General features: G+C 37.9%; 1 protein-coding gene across 1 annotated transcript in view; it reads left to right on the top strand.

The window, feature by feature from the left end:
- Nucleotides 1–17,288, top strand: part of LOC111150884 (serologically defined colon cancer antigen 8) — a 259,368-nt gene that overhangs the window by 20,853 nt on the left and 221,227 nt on the right. Inside the window, exon 5 of the mRNA XM_022508562.1 lies at nucleotides 12,566–12,691. Coding sequence (XP_022364270.1) covers nucleotides 12,566–12,691 — 126 coding nt within the window. The remainder of the gene's footprint in view (nucleotides 1–12,565; nucleotides 12,692–17,288) is intronic.

Below are 17,288 nucleotides of genomic sequence, written 5' to 3' on the forward strand. Positions count from 1 at the left end.
CCTTGGGTAGTGTAGTAGACATTTTCATATTTATTCTTCCAATCCATAGGCATGAGATAGCTTACCATTTGTTTGTATCTCTTTCAGTTTCTTTCATCAGTGTTCTGTAGTTTTCACACTATAGGTCTTCCACGTCCATGGTTAGGTTTATTGCTAGGTATTTTATTCCTTTTGGTGCATTGTAAATGGGATTGTTTTAATACAAGTTCTACATGACATAGGAACTCTCATAAGGAAATGGCAAGACCAAAATGCTCTTATACTGTGTTGAGCAAAGAGAGGCAGTGTGGAAACACAACTAAGATATATGGGGAGGCTAAAGGAGGGATGAGTTATTTTAGTGAGGTCTTTTTGTACAGATTCCTCTCAGCCTCCACTCCCTATCTCTGGTGATAAGAATGTTTTCTTTCTTCCTCCTATGCAGAGGACAGCTTTCACATGGGATTTTTATCTCTTGCTTCCAGGAAGAAACGGAAGGTCACTCTTTTGGTATGTGCTGTTTTTTAAGTGCTTTTAGCTCAAAATAATTCTTATTCCTAAGTGGCATATTTTGGGGTAGCAGATTCTACCGCAATATAGATTGTAGTAAACTTAACCATCTATCTAGTCATGGGACGCCTGGGTGGCTCAGTTGGTTAAGTGACTGCCTTCAGCTCAGGTGATAATCATGGGGTGCTGGGATTGAGTCCCACATCGGGCTCCTCACTGAGCAGGGATCCTGCTTCTCCCTCTGCTTGCCAATCCCCCTGCTTGTGCTCTCTCTCTCTCTGACAAATAAATAAGTAAAATCTTCTTTAAAAATAAACTTACCATCTAGTTGGGAAGAGAGTACTAATACCTATGAGCACCACAGCAACACTGTAGAGTATAAGGTAGTCTCCGTTCTGTAGTATTAACCAAAATTATAGTAAGAATAGAAAGGTACTAAAAGTTGGAGTTTAGGGTCATGTTTTTCTGGGAGAGGAAAATCTTAAAGGAGTGGGATTGTTTAGATCAGCAGGATGATGAAGGAGTTCATAGAGAAAACAGCCACACTGAAAGGACATATTCAGGATGAATACATTTTATCTATGGGGGCCACAAGGCATCTATTCTAAATTCCTGCAGTAGAGGATGTCTGTTAGAAATTATTAAGGGCTCCTGGGTGGCTCAGTGGTTAAGCTTCTGCTCAGCTCATGATCCCAGGGTCCTGGGATTAAGTTCTGTATCAAGCTCCTTGCTCAGTGGGGAGCCTGGTTCTCCCTCTCTTTCTGCTGCTCCCCCTGCTTATGCTCTCTCTCTGTCTCTCTCCTCTCTCTGTCAAATAAATAAAATCTTTAAAAAAAGAAATTATGAAAATGATGCTGAACTAGGAAAATGAAAGATTATAAGAACCTTGAAAGGTAGAGTACATATTTGATACATTTTAACAAGAGAATAATGGAATGAAAGTAACATTTAAGGGCTTAGAAATAGATTATTAATTTTTTTTTTTAGATTTTATTTATTTGTTTGACAGATCACAAGTAGGCAGAGAGGCAGGCAGAGAGAGAGAGGGGAGGAAGCAGGCTCCCTGCTGAGCAGAGATCCTGATGCCGGGCTCGATCCCAGGACCCTGAGATCATGACCTGAGCCGAAGGCAGACATTTAACCTCCTGAGCCACTGAGGCATCCCTCATTTAATTTAATTTAATTTAATTTAATTTTATGTAAACTCCATGCCACATGTGGGGTTTAAACTCACAACCTGGAGATCAAGAGTCACATGCTGTACCAACTGACCCAGCCAGGCACCCCTAAGTTTTTATTTTAATTCCATTTCATTAAAATACAGTGTGTTAGTTTCAGGTATACAATATAGTGACTCAACACTTCCATACAACACCCAGTGCTCATCAGAACAGGTGCCCTCTGTAATCCCCATCACCTTTTTCATCCATCCTCCCACCCACCTCCCTTCTGGTGACCATCAGTTTGTTCTCTAGAGTTAAGAGTCTGTTTCTTGGTTTGCCTCTCTCTCTCTTTTTTTCCCTTTGCTCATTTGTTTTGTTTCTTAAATTCTACGTATGCATGAACTCACACAGTACTTGTCTTTCTCTGCCTGACTTATTTCCCTTAGCGCACTACTGTGTAGCGCCATCTGTCTGTCTTTGCAAATGACAAGATTTCATTCTCTTTTATGGCTGAGTAATATTCCATTGTATGTATGTATATATATATATATATATGTGTGTGTGTGTGTGTATGTATATATATATGTATATATATACCATTTCTTTTTTTTTTTTTAAAGATTTTTTTTTTATTTATTTGACAGAGAGAGAGAGATCACAGATAGGCAGAGAGGTAGGCAGAGGCAGAGGGGGAAGCAGGCTCTCCACTGAGCAGAGAGCCCGATGCAGGGCTTGATCCCAGGACCCTGAGATCATGACCTGAGCTGAAGGCAGAAGCTTAACCCACTGAGCCACCCAGGTGCCCCCATACCACTTCTTTACCCATTCATCAGTTGATGGACATCTGGGCTCTTTCCATAATTTGGCTATTATAGATAATGTTGCTATAAACATTGGAGTGCATATATCCCTTTGAATTAGTATTTTTGTATTCTCTGGGCAAATACTTACTAGTGCAATTGCTGGATGGTAGGGTAATTTTATTTTTAGCTTTTTGAGGAAGCTCCATTCTGTTTTCTAGAGTGGCTGCACCAGTTAGCATTCCCACCAACAGTGCAAGAGGGTTCCCTTTTCTGCACATCCTTGTCAAAACCTGTTGTATTTTGGGTTACTGATTTTAGCCATTCCGGCAGTATGAGGCGATAGCTCATTATAGTTTTGCATTGTACATTTGATGTGCGTTTCCCTGATGATCAGTGACGTTGAACGTCTTTTCATGTGTCTGTTGGCCGTCTGGATGTGTTCTTTGGAAAAATGCCTAATTGTGTGTTCTGCCCATTTTTAATTAGAATATTTGTTGTTGTTGTTGTTTTTCTTAAAGATTTTATTTATTTGAGAGAGAAAGAGCATGAATTCAGGGGAGGGGGTGGGGAAGAGGAGACCTGAGCCAGGGGCCCAATCCAGGGCTCGATCCCAGGGCTCTGGGATCATGACCTGAGCCAAAGGCAGATGCTTAACGGACTGAGCCACCCAGGTACCTCTGGATTATTGTTTTTTGAGTGTAGGAGTTTTTTAAGTTCTTTATATATTTTGGATACTAACCCTTTATCAGATATGTCATTTGCAAATATCTTTTCCCATTCCATATTAGTTCTATTGATTGTTTCTCTCACTGTGCAGAAGCTTTTTATTTTGATGTCATCCCAGCATTTATTTTTGCTTTCGTTTCTCTTGCCTCAAAAAACATTAGATAGAATTTGCTACAGCTGATGTGAAAAAGGTTACTGCCTATGTTCTCCTCTAGGAATTTTATGGTTTCAGGCCTCACATTTAGTTAATCCCTTTTTAACTTATTTTTGTGTTTGGTGTAAGAAAGTGGTCCAGTTCCATTCTTTTGCATGTCTCCAGTTTTCCCAACACCATTTGCTGAGGATACTGTCTTTTTCCCACTGTATCTTCTTTCCTGCTTTAAGATTAATCGACCATATACTTGTGGATTCAATTCTGGGTCTTCTGTTTTAGTGATCTATGTGTCTATTTTTGTGCTAGTATCATACCATTTTGAGCACTACGGCTTTGTAATATAACTTAAAGTCTGGAATTTTAATGCCTCTGGCTTGCTTTTCTTTTTCAAGGATGTTTTGGCTATTTGGGGTCTTTTATGGTTCCATACAAATTATAGGATCATTTGTTCTAGCTCTGTGAAAAGTGCTGTTGGTATTTTGATAGGGATTGCATTAAATGTGTAGATTGCTTTGGATAGCATAGACATTTTGACAATATTCTTCTAATCTGTGGACATGAAATGTCTTTCCATTTCTTTGTATCACCTTCAATTTCTTTCATCGGTGTTTTATAGTTTTCAGAGTACAGGTTTTTCACCTCTTTCATTAGGTTTAGTCCTGGTATCTTACTGTTTTTGGTGCAATTGTAAATGGGATAGATTCATTAATTTCTCTTTCTGCTGCTTCATTATTGGTGTATAGAAATGTAACAGATTTCTGTATGTTGATTTTGTATCCTGTGACCTTACTGAATTCGTGTATGAGTTCTAGCAGTTGTTTGGTCAGGTTTTCCATATGGAGTATCATGTCATCTGCAAATAGTGAAAATTTTACTTCTTCCTTGCCAGTGGGATGTTCTTTATTTCTTTTTATTGTCTGATTGTTGTGGCTGGGACTTCTAATAGTGTGTTGCAGAAGTGGCAAAATTGGACATTCCTTTCTTGTTCTGGACCATAGAGGAAACAATCTCGGTCTTTCCCCATTGACGATATTAGCTGTGGGTTTTTGATATATGGCCTTTATTATGTTGAGTCATAACCTACTTTGTTGAGTGTTTTTGTCATGAATAGATGTTGTACTTTATCAAATGCTTTTTCCACATCTATTGAAATGATCATATGGTTCTTACCCTTTCTTGTATTAATGTGGTGTATCATGTTGACTGATTTGCAAATTTGAACCACCCTTGCAAACCTGGAATAAATCCCACTTTATTGTGGTGAATGATTTTTTTAATGTATTGTTGGATTCAGTTTGGAAGTATATTATTGAGAATTTTTGCATCTGTGTTTATCAGGGATATTGGCCTATAGTTCTCTTTTCTGGTGGTGTCTTTATCTGGTTTTGGCATCAGGGTAATGCTGGCCGTATAGGGTGAATTTGGAAGTTTTCCTTTTCTATTTTTCGAGAATAGTTCATAGGTATTAACTCTTCTTTAAATGTTTGGTAGAGATATCTTATTAGTTTTTTTAAATTAATAGACTTTATTTTTTAGATCAGTTTTAGGTTTACAGAAACATTGAGTGGAAAGCACCTTGAGTTCCCTTGTACTTCCCCTTCATACCTCCTCAGCAGTTCTTGCTGTTATTAACTGCGTGTATCAATGTGGCATGTTCATTTCAGTTGATGAGCCAATATTACTACATTATTATTTGCTAAATTCTACATTTACATTAGTGCTCACTCTTTGTACATTCTGTAGCTTTTGAAAAATGTGTGATGTGGATCCATCATTACGGTGGCAAAGAGAATAGTTCCACTGCCGTAAAGATCAATCTGTGCTCCATTTCCTCATCTCTCCTTCCATCTCTTGGAGAGATCTCTCCATCTCTCCAAATCCCGGCAACCACTGAGCTCTTTACTGTCTCCACAGTTTTGCTTTTTCAGATTGTCATGTAGTTGGAATCACCTGACTTCGTAATAGGCATTGAAGTTTCCTTCATGTCTTTTTATGGCCCAATAGACTTTTTTTAAATCACTGGATAAAATTCTATTGTATGGATATAACATAGTTTGTTTATACATTCATCCTTTGAAGGACATCTTGCTTGCTTCCAAGTTTTGGCAACTAGGAACAACACTGCTATAAATATTCATGTGCAGGTTTTTGTGGATATAAGTTTTTAACTCATTTGAGTAAATACCAAGAAGCTCAGTTGCTGGGTCACATGATAACAGTATTTTTAGTTTTGTAAGAAGCTGTCAGACTGTCTTCCAAAGTACCATTTTGCTTTTTCACCAGCGGTGAATGAGAGTTCTTGGTGCTCCCCATCCTTGCCAGCATTTGGTGTCGTTAGTAACGTACTAAAGGTGTGTTTTAATGTAAATTCCCTGATGACATATAATTTTGGACATTATTTTCCTGTACTTATTTTCCATTTATATACTTTCTTTTTTTAAATTGAGTTGTTTATTTTCTTATTATTGAGTTCTTAGAGTTCCTTATATATTTTGGATACCAGTCATTTATCAGCTATGTCTTTTGCAATTTTTTCCTCCTAGTGTGTGACTAGCCTTTGATTCTCTTAACAGTGCCTTTTATAGAGCAGAAGGTTTTGATTTCAGTAACATCCAACTTACCAATTTTTTTCTTTCATATATTTTGCTTTTGGTATTCTATCTAAAAATCATTGCTGAACCCAAGGTGATCAGTATTTTCCCCATTCTTCCATAACTTTGTGTTTTACATTTAGATCTGTGCTCCATTATGAGTTAATTTTTGAGTAAGGTGTAAGATCATTGTTTAGATTTTTTTTTCCCTTTCTCTTCTTTTTTTTTCCTGCATGTGGATATCCAGTTGTTACAGCGCCATTTGTTGGAAAGATTGTTTCCATTGGATTGCCTTTGCTTCTTTATAAAGATCAGTTGGCTGTATTTGTTTGAATCTACTTCAGGGCTCACTTTTCTGTGCCACTGATCTGTTTGTCTGTTCTTTTGCATAACATGCTGTCTTGATTTATAGTAAGTCTTGAAGTTGGGTAGGGTCAATCTTCTGATACTCTTCTCCTCACTATGGTATTAGCTATCTGGGTCTTTTGCCCTTTTATATGAATTAAAATTGGTAAATTTCCACAAAATAACATACTGGGATTTTGGTTGGGATTTTGTTGAATCTGTAGAGCAGGTTAGGAATTGGCATGTCGACAAAACTGAGTCTTTCTATGCATGTACATGGACTGTCTATCCATTTTTCTAGGCATTCCTTTATTTTTCAGAGTTTTGCAGCTTTTCTCATATAGATCTAGTACACATTTTATGAGATTTATGCCTCAGTATTTCATTTTTTTAGTGTTAATGTAACTGGTAATGTGTTCTTAGTTCAAATTCCAATTATTTATTGCTAATATATAAGAAAATAATCAACTTCTATATATTAATCTTGTATTCTGCAACCTTGACCAGAATCACTTATTCTAGCTGGTTTTTGATTCTTTGAGATCTTCTTTATAGAAAGTCATGTCAACTTTAAACAAAACCAGGTGTCTTTTTAAAAGATTATTTCTTCCTTTCCAGTATATATGGTTTTTATTTCTTTTTCATCTTGTTACATTAGCTAGGATTTTTAGTATGATGAATAGGAGTGATGAGAAGGGACATGCTTGCCTTGTTCTTGTTCTTTTTTTTTTAAAATAAAGATTTTATTTATTTGACAGAGAGAGAGATCACAAGTAGGCAGAGATGCAGAGAGAGAGGGGGAAGCAGGCTCCCTGCTGAGCAGAGAGCCTGATGTGGGGCTCCATCCCAGGTCCCTGAGATCATGACCTGAGCTGAAGGCAGAGGCTTAACCCACTGAGCCACCCTGGTGCCCCTCCTTGTTCTTGTTCTTAATGGGAAACTATCTCACCATTGAGTATGACCTCAACTGTTTGTTATTTATGGATGCTGTTTATAAATTTGAGGATGTTTTCTTCTATTTCCTGTCTGCTGAGAATTTTTATCTTGAATGGCTACTGAAATTTGTCACTTGCTTCTTCTGTCTATTGGTATGATCGTAAATGATTTTTCTAGCTTGTTGATATGATGGATCACATTAGTTCCTTTTCAAATATTGGACCAAGCTTGTATACCTAGAATAAATTCCATTTTGCCTATTGTATAATAATTTTATACATCATTGCATTTGAATTGCTGATATTTTCATGAGGATTTTTGTATTTATCTTCATGAGATATATTATTGGTCTCTAGTTTTCCATTCCTGTAGTGTCTTCACCTGGTTTGGGTATTAGGGTACCCGAAAATGAATTAGGAAGTATTCCCTCAGATATTTTATGGAAGATGTAAAAAACTGGTATAATCTATTACTTAAATTTTTGGTATAATTTACATGTGAACTAATGGCAGATCAGGTGCTTTCTGTTTAAAGGTTATTAATAATTGATTCAATTGCTTTTATAGATATAAGCCTTGTTCATACTATTTCTCCTTCTGTGAGTTTTTAAAGATTGTGTCTTTCAAGGAATTGGTCTGTTTTATCTAAATTATAAAATTTATGGGCATAGAATTATTCATGGTATTCCTTTGTTATCCTTTTAATGTCCTTGGGATCTGTCATGATGACCCTGCTTTCATTTCTGATGTTAGTAATTTGTTTCTACTCCCTTTTTTTCTCAGTTAGCCAGGCTAGAGTCTAGAGTCTTACCAGTTTTATTGATCATTTCAAAGACACAGCTTTTGGTTCTGTTGCTTTTCTCTATTGATTTTCTTTTTCTTTTTTTAAAGATTTTATTTATTTGACAGAGATCACAAGCAGGCAGAGAGTGGGGGTGGGGTGGGGGGAAGCAGGCTCCCTGCTGATCAGAGAGCCAATGCTGGGTTTGATCCCAGGACCCTAGGATCATGACCTGAGCCAAAGGCAGAGGCTTTAATCCACTGAGCCACCCAGGTGCCCCTGTATTGATTTTTCTATTTTTATTTCTTTGATCTCTAATTTTTCTTGTATCTTCTAATTACTTTGAATTTAATTTACTCCTCTCCCCCCTTTTTTTTAAATTTTCCTCAGACAGAAGCTTGGATCGTTGATTTGGAATCTTTCTTCTTTTCTAATGTTTTTCACTGATTTTGTTGTATCTCACAAATCTTGATAAGTTGTATTTTTCATTTTTATTTAGTTCGAAGTATTTTTAAAATTTTTCTTGAGACTTTGTCCTTGACCTGTATGTATATAGAAATGTTGTTTAATCACCAAGTATATTGGGAATGTTCCAGCCATCTTTCTGTTACTGATCTCTGGTTTAATTCTACTGTGTTCTGAGAACATACTTTTTATGATTTCTATTCTTTTTGTTTGTTAAGATGTGTTTTTAGACCCAGGATGTAGTATGTCTTGGCGAATGTCATGTTTTAGCTTAAGAAGAATGTGTATTCTCTTGTTGGATAAAATCTTCTGTAAATGCCAGTTGATGGCTGGTGCTGTTCAGTCCAACTGTGTACCTACCAATGTTTTGCCAATCTGTAAGATCTGTTGGATCTGTCTACTGACAGAGGGGTTTTGAAATCTCCAACTGAAATAGTGGATTCATCTATTTCTTTGTACAGCTCTATCTGTTTTTGTATCATGTATTTTGATGTTCTGTCGTTAGGCACTTACACATTAAGGATCATTGTGTGCCAGGAGAATTGACCCCTTTATTATTATGTGATGCTTCTTTTTACCCCTTATATTTTCCTTTGGTATGAAGTCTGCTTTGTCTGAAATTAATATAGCTACACCAGCTTTCTTTTGATTTATGTTAGCATGGTACGCCTCTATCCATTTACCTTTCATTTATCTGTGTCTTTATATTTAAAGTGGGCTTCTTATAGATGACATATACTTGTTGTGTCTTTCTTTCTCTCTGTCTCTTTCTTCAGTCTTCTAGTCTTTTTCTGCCATCTCTGGCTCTAAGCGATCCTGTTATGTGACTGGAACTTTTCTTCTGTCTGAGCATAGCAGGTGAACTTTTTTTTTTTTTTTTACTTTTGTAAGTGATTGTCCTTGAGTTTGCAATTACCTTGATCAATAATCTAAGTCTGCTTTCAAATAGCTCTGTACCACCACATGGGTAGGGAGAGTTCCTTGTAAGAGAGTTTCCAGTCCCTTCCTCCTATTCTCTATAATGTTTCTGTCATTCATTTCAATTATTCATAAGCTGTACTCACTACGTATAGTGCTGCTACTGTGATGCTGAACATATATGTTAGATCAGTTAAGATTTAAAAAAACAAAGTATTTTGTTTTATCCCCATATATTCCTTTTCTAATGCTCTTACTTTTTTGTGTACATCTGTGCTTATTTATAACCTGTATCATTTTCCTCCTTTCTGAAGAACATGTAACATTTCTTGCAAGGCAGATCTCACTGATTTCCTCAATTTTTGTTAATCTGAGAAAGTCTTTATTTTCCCCTTACCTCTGAAGGTTAATTTGTCTTAATACAGAATTCTAGGTTGGTGAGTTTTTTCCTCTTGATACTTTAAATATTTCATTCCATTGTCTTGTTTTGTGCAGGGTTTCTAAAGAAAACCCTGATTTCTGATTGTCTTTGATTTTCTGCAGTTTGACTACTTTAAATACTTTAAATATTTCATTCCATTGTCTTGTTTTGTGCAGGGTTTCTAAAGAAAACCCTGATTTCTGTTTGTCTTTGATTTTCTGCAGTTTGACTATGATCTAGTATAGATTTTTTTGGTTTATTTTATAGTGCTTGGTGTTCTCTGGGCTTCCTGGGTCTGTGGTTTGGTGGTTATGATTTTGGAAAATTCTCAGTCCTTATTGCTTCAAATATTCCTTCTTGTCCTTTCTCTTTTTGTCACCTTTTATAATTGTCCCACATTTCTTAGATATTCTGTTCTTTTTCATTCTTTTTTCTCCTTGCATTTTAGTTTGGGAAATTTCTATTGGCAGTTCTTTAAGTCCCTGATTCTTTTCTTGGTTGTGTCAGTCTATTCATGAGCCCATCAAAGGCATTCATCATTTTTATTATGGTGCTTTTCATTTCCAGCACTTTGAATCTTTCTTAAAGTTTCCATTTCTGCTTATATTTCCTGTCGGTCCTTTTGTGCGGTCCACTTTTTCATTAGATGTTTTAACATATTAATTATAATTACTTTAAACTCCCAATCTGATAATTCTAGCATTGCTGCCATATTCAAGTCTGGTTCTGTGCTTGCTTTGTCTCTTTAAACTGTGCTTTAAGTCTTTTAGTGTGCTTTCTAATTTTGTGCTGAATGCTGGCCACGAGGTGGTGGGTAAAAGAAACTGTTTAGTGTGTGATACTATGTTTATTGTGGTAGAACTTAGGCTGTGTTTACTGTTTGGTGTTACTGCAGTTGTCAGAGGCTAAATTTCCTTTAGTGCCTGCTTTATGTCTCCCCCCCGGTGGTGGGTGTGGGAGTAGGGGAAGCATTTTATAGTCCTATGACTAGGTCTCAGTCTTTTAGGGAGCCTGTGCCGGTTAACTTTGACCTTCACAATTGCTTCTCAGTCACCCTGTCACGGGAAGTGAGGTGGGAAGGCCGCAGGGAGCTGGAATTGGGTATTTCCCTTCCCTTCCCTTCCCTTCCTGAAGGCAGAGCAGCTATGTCGTGAAAAACCCCAGCTATTTAGGCTCTGGTAAAATATTTTCTCTTGAGGCAGGCCTTTTTAAGAACAGAAATGCTTTGGGCATTTTTAAATGCTCAAAGAGGAAATGCCCAAGAGGAAGCTTGAAGGGATTTTTCTCTAGTCTTTGCTGTAAGAACCTGGTAGTATCCCTAGAGATAAAACTCACAGAAGTGTAGGAAGCCCCTTAAGATGGTCCTTCTGGAGTATTTAACCCTCAAACTTGTCAACCCTGAGCTTCCAATTACATTTTACCTTTTCCTTGCCAGCACTAGTTCCCCTGGCTGCTCGGGTAGGTTGTGATTCTCAGGAACACCTGCCTGTCTCTCCAGTTTGGGGGATGGCACTTTTCCCTGTGACCTCAGTTCTCTTACGGATTTAAGAAGAGTGGTTGTGGGACACCTGGGCGGCTTAGTCGGTTAAGCCACTGCCTTTGGCTGAGGTCATGATTCCAGGGTCCTGGGATCGAGCCCTACGTGGGACTCCTTGCTCAGTGGGGAGCCTGCTTCTCTCTCTGCCTCTGCCTGCCACTCTGCCTGCTTGTGCTACTCTCTCTCTCTCTCTCTGACAAATAAATAAATAAATAAATACAATCTTTAAAAAAAAAAAACAACAAAAAAGAAGGGTGGTTTATTTTTTGGTGTGTTCAGCTTTTCTCTTGCGAATGATGTCTTCCAAGCTCATTAGATTCCACTCCCAAAATTGGAAGCCTGCGATATTTTTTTTTAAAATAAAGTTTTCAATTATAGACTTGAGTTTTGGCTTTTTTCTGGATAAAATGATTGAAATGGAACTTGCATATATTGCTTAATCGTTTTTCATTACACTGGTAATGAAGTATTGTGCCATCAATGTATTGATTTTTTTTTTACCTTTTTTCAGAGAGTGAGATGCCGTTCGATAGCTATTCTAATTGTTATGTATTATAATCCCTTATCTGATGCTTGCAAAGCCAGGAAAGCACTCTTTTAGAACTCTCCACTAACTGTCTCAGTCATAATTTCCTTCCATCTGGCTACCAGTTGTGGATAAATACTCTGTTTCCATGCCTGTCTCAGAATCCTCTGTTGTCCCTTTAACCCTCTGTTAGGTTCATCAAGTTGTTGGCATTTGAGCAGGAATAATAATATATCTCACTTTATTGTTTAAAAGTCTATGTTATTCGGGGTGCCTGGGTGGCTCAGTGGGTTGGTCCTCTGCCTTTGGCTCTGGTCATGATCCCAGGACCTTGGGACCATGACCTGAGCTGAAGGCAGAGGCTTAACCCACTGAGCCACCCAGGCGCCCCAAGTCTACCTTATTCTTAAAAGTCTTTTAGATAACCCCTTTAATTAAGTCTTTCCAGTAGCCTACCAAAAAAACTGTCATAACCACACATGTCTGTGATGTGGCCATTAGCAGACTTTTTACTATATTCCCCAGTCTTCTTTTTGTTTGTTAGCTCATGTTTGAGTTGCTTTATTTGTCTAACTGTAATTACAATATTTCAGAAAGTGGATGGAGAGCGTGTTTCCCGTGCTTTGTATCATGTTGGATCACGTAGTAATCAGCGATTAAACTGCTTCAAAATGCTTAATGTAGTTGGTATTTTTGTTTCCGCTTTTACAGGAGGAACTCTCTGGAATGAAAAATAGGGTTCAAGTAGTTGTGCTTGAAAATGAAAGGCTCCAACAAGAGCTGAAATCTCAGAGACAACAGGAAGCAATGAGGGAACAAACACTTCTGGATGCATCTGTGAGCACTTTTTTTCAAACCATAAATTATATTTTAGTTTGAATGTTCCATCCTACCCTCTCCCCCAGCCTTCCAAACTGCTGAAATTCTTGACTTGACGTTTGGCAAATGAACTGTGCTGTGACTCACTTGGGGCCTCGGAAGTTAAATTCACATGGTGGAGTGACCCCTCAGACACAGGGACGCAGGGACACTGAGTATCTGTGCTGATTTCCTCTCCGAACGCACCTGCTGCGCACGTTTTGCCCATACGGAAAGAGCAAGTTCAAAGTAGGAAGCAGATCATGTAAGGAAGGACTTGGTTAAATCCAGAAACTTTGTAACTGTAGCTTAGATTTCTGTTGTAGGTCTCGAAATTTTCCTTGCCCTCTGCATCCTAATAAGTCTAATTGGCACCATGGGGCAGCAGAGAGAGTGCGGGCCCAGGTCCCGGGATCAGCATGTTCGTTTCCCGTCGTCCCTGACAAGCTGGGTGTTACACGAGTAATGTTATGTGGCTTTCAAATGTGACTTTACCTCTTGTGTCCTCTGATTATTGGCAGTTTGAGAAGATTCACCTATATTAGCTGTTCTTAATCTTTTTTTTAAAAAAGATTTTATTTATTTACTTGATAGAGATCTCAAGTAGGCAGAGAGGCAGGCAGAGAGAGAGAGGAGGAAGCAGGCTCCCTACTGAGCAGAGACCCCGATGCGGGGCTCGATCCCAGGACCCTGAGACCATGACCTGAGCCCAAGGCAGAGGCTTTAACCCACTGAGCCACCCAGGTGCCCTAGCTGTTCTTAATCTTTTTTTTTTTTTTTAATATTTTATTTATTTATTTGACAAACAGAGAGAAATCACAAGTAGGCAGAGAGGCAGGCAGAGAGAGAGGGGGAAGCAGGCTCCCCACTGAGCAGAGAGCCCAATGTGGGGCTTGATCCCAGGACTCTGGGATTATGACCTGAGCTGAAGGCAGGGGCTTAACCCACTGAGCCACCCAGGCGCCCCTGTTCTTAATCTTTAATATGAGTAACAATCACTTGGGATACTTGCTGGCCATACAATTCCTGAGCTCTCCTCCCCTGAGAGTCTGATTCATTGAGGTTGAGTTCTTGGGTTGAGTTCTTGAGTTAAAAACACGAATTTTTAACAAGTTGCCTAAAAGATTCTAGTATGACTGCACCACATTTTTTTTAATCCACGTGCCACATTTTGAAGAACAGTGGAGTCCGTGATGTCCATAACTGTACGGCACAAAATTCTTGTGATGACATTTAAGTAGTGTTTAAATTTAGTATCTCCTTGTGACTGGTCAGAGATACTATTGCCTTAAAAATGTTATTTACTCTTTTGCTATAGGACACTGTTAATCATAGCTTGTTTTGCCTTTTGAAACAAACTCAGTGTTCCATGAGGAAGTGTTAATACTTGCCTCCTGCGGCTTTACTTTATAATGGGTTTGGTGACTTTGACCTGGTTGTCATTTGGTAAATCAGTTGTCTCCATGTTTTACCTAGGTGTTCTCTAATGTTTTATTTTGAAGTGTTTTTTTATTGACCTGACCTATGTCTCATTTGTAATCCTTGAGTTCTCTGTTAGAATTTCCTATTTAGAAGTAGCTGATTGTGTTAAATCTGAATGGCAAATTGGGCTTCTCTGTATTTCAGTTGATTTTTCTGCAGTATATTTCAGTTTGTGTCCAGCTTCTCTCCCTTCACCAGAAGAGTGTTTTCTGAATATTTATATTATTATTTATTATCAATGTTAGAATTTAAAAATTCCATCTTAGTTGCTTATTATTTTAATGTCCGTTTGAAGACGATAGAGCCATATAAAAAGTACTTGGAAGTAGCTCGTTTTAAAAATATATTCTTTTGCTTTTCTTCCAAATAAGCAGTCACTTAGCAAACAGTGACTCGATTATTCATAGACGTTGGTATTTGTACAATGACAAAGAAGTGGAAGAAGGGGAAGTGAAGTGAGAAAGGAAATTAGGCAGAGAAGTGAACCAGAGGGCGAGAGAAGTGAGTAACGCAGAAGGGGAAGGAAGCAACGTACAAGCACACATGCTTTGCCTTAGGAACAAAGGAAACTTGCTGAAGAAATTTACAGCCATAGTTATGGAAAAAACAAAGTTGTAGAGTGTTTCTTTTTTTTTTTTCTTTTTTTTTAAATTCACATGAACTAAAACATAATGCAAACAATCAAAATGATTGTTGCACATGGGTTAGGAGATCTCCATATCTATTTTAATGTTGGTCTAATGTGTTATTTTGTTGTTATGGAATTACTACTGTTGCTTTTTGCTTGTGTAGGTGAATTGAGGCATTTCAGCAACGTATGCTTGGTACACCCTGTTCAGAATTTTAATGTAAATGAAACTTTTCAGAATATCTTAAATACAAACACATCAAGAGGCATTATCTTTTTTTTTTTCCTGAACTCTTTTTTACTGAGCCTATTACCATGCTGATGGTAGATCTTGCCAAAGCTGTTGGTGGATTTGAGTATAGATTTTCAGTATTTCTTAATGCCTTCTTTTGAAAAATAATTAAAATAGTTAGATAGTCATGATTAATATTTACTGATGACTACATGTTATGATGTGGCAGCCACTCTGTCAAGTACTTTATTTATATTCAATTATTTCAGGTTTATAGTAGCAAAGGAAGGCAGGTGTTATTCTCTTTTCAGGTGAGTAAATTAAGGTACAGCGTGGTTAAGTAAACAGAGCAAGACTGCTAATGTCACAGAGCTAGAAAATGGCAAAGCTAGGATTCAAACATGGGGCTGTCTGACTCCCACATCCATCTGTCTAGCCTTGAGTTATACTGTCTTTCTGCATAAGTTAGGAATAGCTTGTCACTATTGAACCAAACTACCTTTGTTTGCCATGGGATAGAAGATTATCCCCAGAAGAGGGGAATGTCCTCTTTATTGTTCCTGAATTTTAGCCTTAGACTTGGATGGAAGCCTACATGATGTTTAGCACTTAGCCTACTTTATGACCCAGTGGTTGAAGAAACACACAGGTTATTTTTTAAAAACTACCACCATTTCCATCTTCATTTTTTATCATTCCATGAAATTTCTCTTCATGGAGAGCTTTTCTCCTGAGTTCAAACAATTATAATAATATTAAATATGCTATTTATTAGAAATTTGGAGGGTACCTGGGTGGCATAGTCTGTTGAATGTCCAGCTCTTGGATTCAGCTCAGATCATGACCTCTGAGTTGTGGGATCGAGCCCCAAGTTGGGCTCTGTGCTCTATATGGAGTCTGCTTGTGACTCACTTTGCCCCCTCCCTGCCCTCAGATAAATTAATCTTAAAAAAGGAAGGAAGAAAGAAAGAAAGAGAGAGAAAGAAAGAAATTTTGGCATGCATAAGCATTCAAAAGATCTAGGAGGTTTATTTATTTATTTATTTTAAGATTTTATCTATTTATTTGACAGATGGAGATCACAAGTAGGCAGAGAGGCAGGCAGAGAGGAGGAAGCAGGCTCGCTGCCGAGCAGAGAGCCCAACGTGGGGCTCGATCCCAGGACCTTGGGATCATGACCTGAGCTGAAGGCATAGGCTTTAACCCACAGAGCCACCCAGGCACCCCTCTAGGAGATTTTTTTAAAAGCAGAACATTTCCGAGTCATTTCTTTCCCTGTCTACTTTCATCCCCTCACTATCATCACTCCCCTCAATTAAGAAATCAGGTTTTCAGTGATCTCCAGGGATGTAAATGTAATTAGATTTTTAAAATTTTGGTCAAATACCATTCACATTCCTAAATGTTATCTGTGAAAGGACGTTCCAATTAGACTATCAGTTCTTTTCAAAGAATGACATTATTTTATATCATAAGTCAGCGATCTGTGGTGTATGTACTTTTTCCAATTTCATTACAGGAAATTAGTGCTCCTGTTCTTCATAATTCTCTAAGGCAACTTTGAATGCACTCAGATCTTGAGCAATTTGTCCTTACCTACAAAATCAAGTTCAAACTTGTTATACCATGTTTTCTAGACCCTTATTTGACTCTCTAGCTTAACATTTTGATATCCTTTGTTTTGTGCTTCAATATTTAGTAATTCTGAGTTGTGTGAGTCTCCTGTAGGCACCAGACTTTTTCACACGTCTGTTACTTTCCCTGTAATGTTTTCTTTCTGGCATGCTCTTCTCATCTAGCTCACTCTTTCTTATCCAAGATACCACACCAGTGTCAACACGTCCCCAGAAAACCTTCCTTGAATCTCTGGTTGTTCTTAGTGCCCCTCCTTTCTTTTTACATAGTTCCCCGTGCACATCTCTGGCCTAGCACTTACCTTATTAAATTGAAATTATCTGCTTAGGAGTTTGTCTTGAGGATAAGATTGGTCTTGCTCATTGTGACCCTCCAAGCTCTTAGCACAGTGCCTAACCATAGGAAGTATCATACACAAATATTTGCATTAAACTGAACTTCCAGAAGAATATGGAATAGGCCGTCAGAATACTACTTGGGATGAATGAGTTTAGCTCATTCTGGTATGATATGACACTGCAGTATAGTTCTGTGTTTGGGACCTGTCCTCTCTTGTGAGTACTACAATATCCTTTGGTCCTTAGCAAGAGTTCAGTGAT

This window comes from Enhydra lutris, unplaced genomic scaffold (assembly GCF_002288905.1).
Source record: "Enhydra lutris kenyoni isolate GAN:26980312 unplaced genomic scaffold, ASM228890v2 scaffoldscaffold24, whole genome shotgun sequence".
Taxonomy (NCBI): domain Eukaryota; kingdom Metazoa; phylum Chordata; class Mammalia; order Carnivora; family Mustelidae; genus Enhydra; species Enhydra lutris.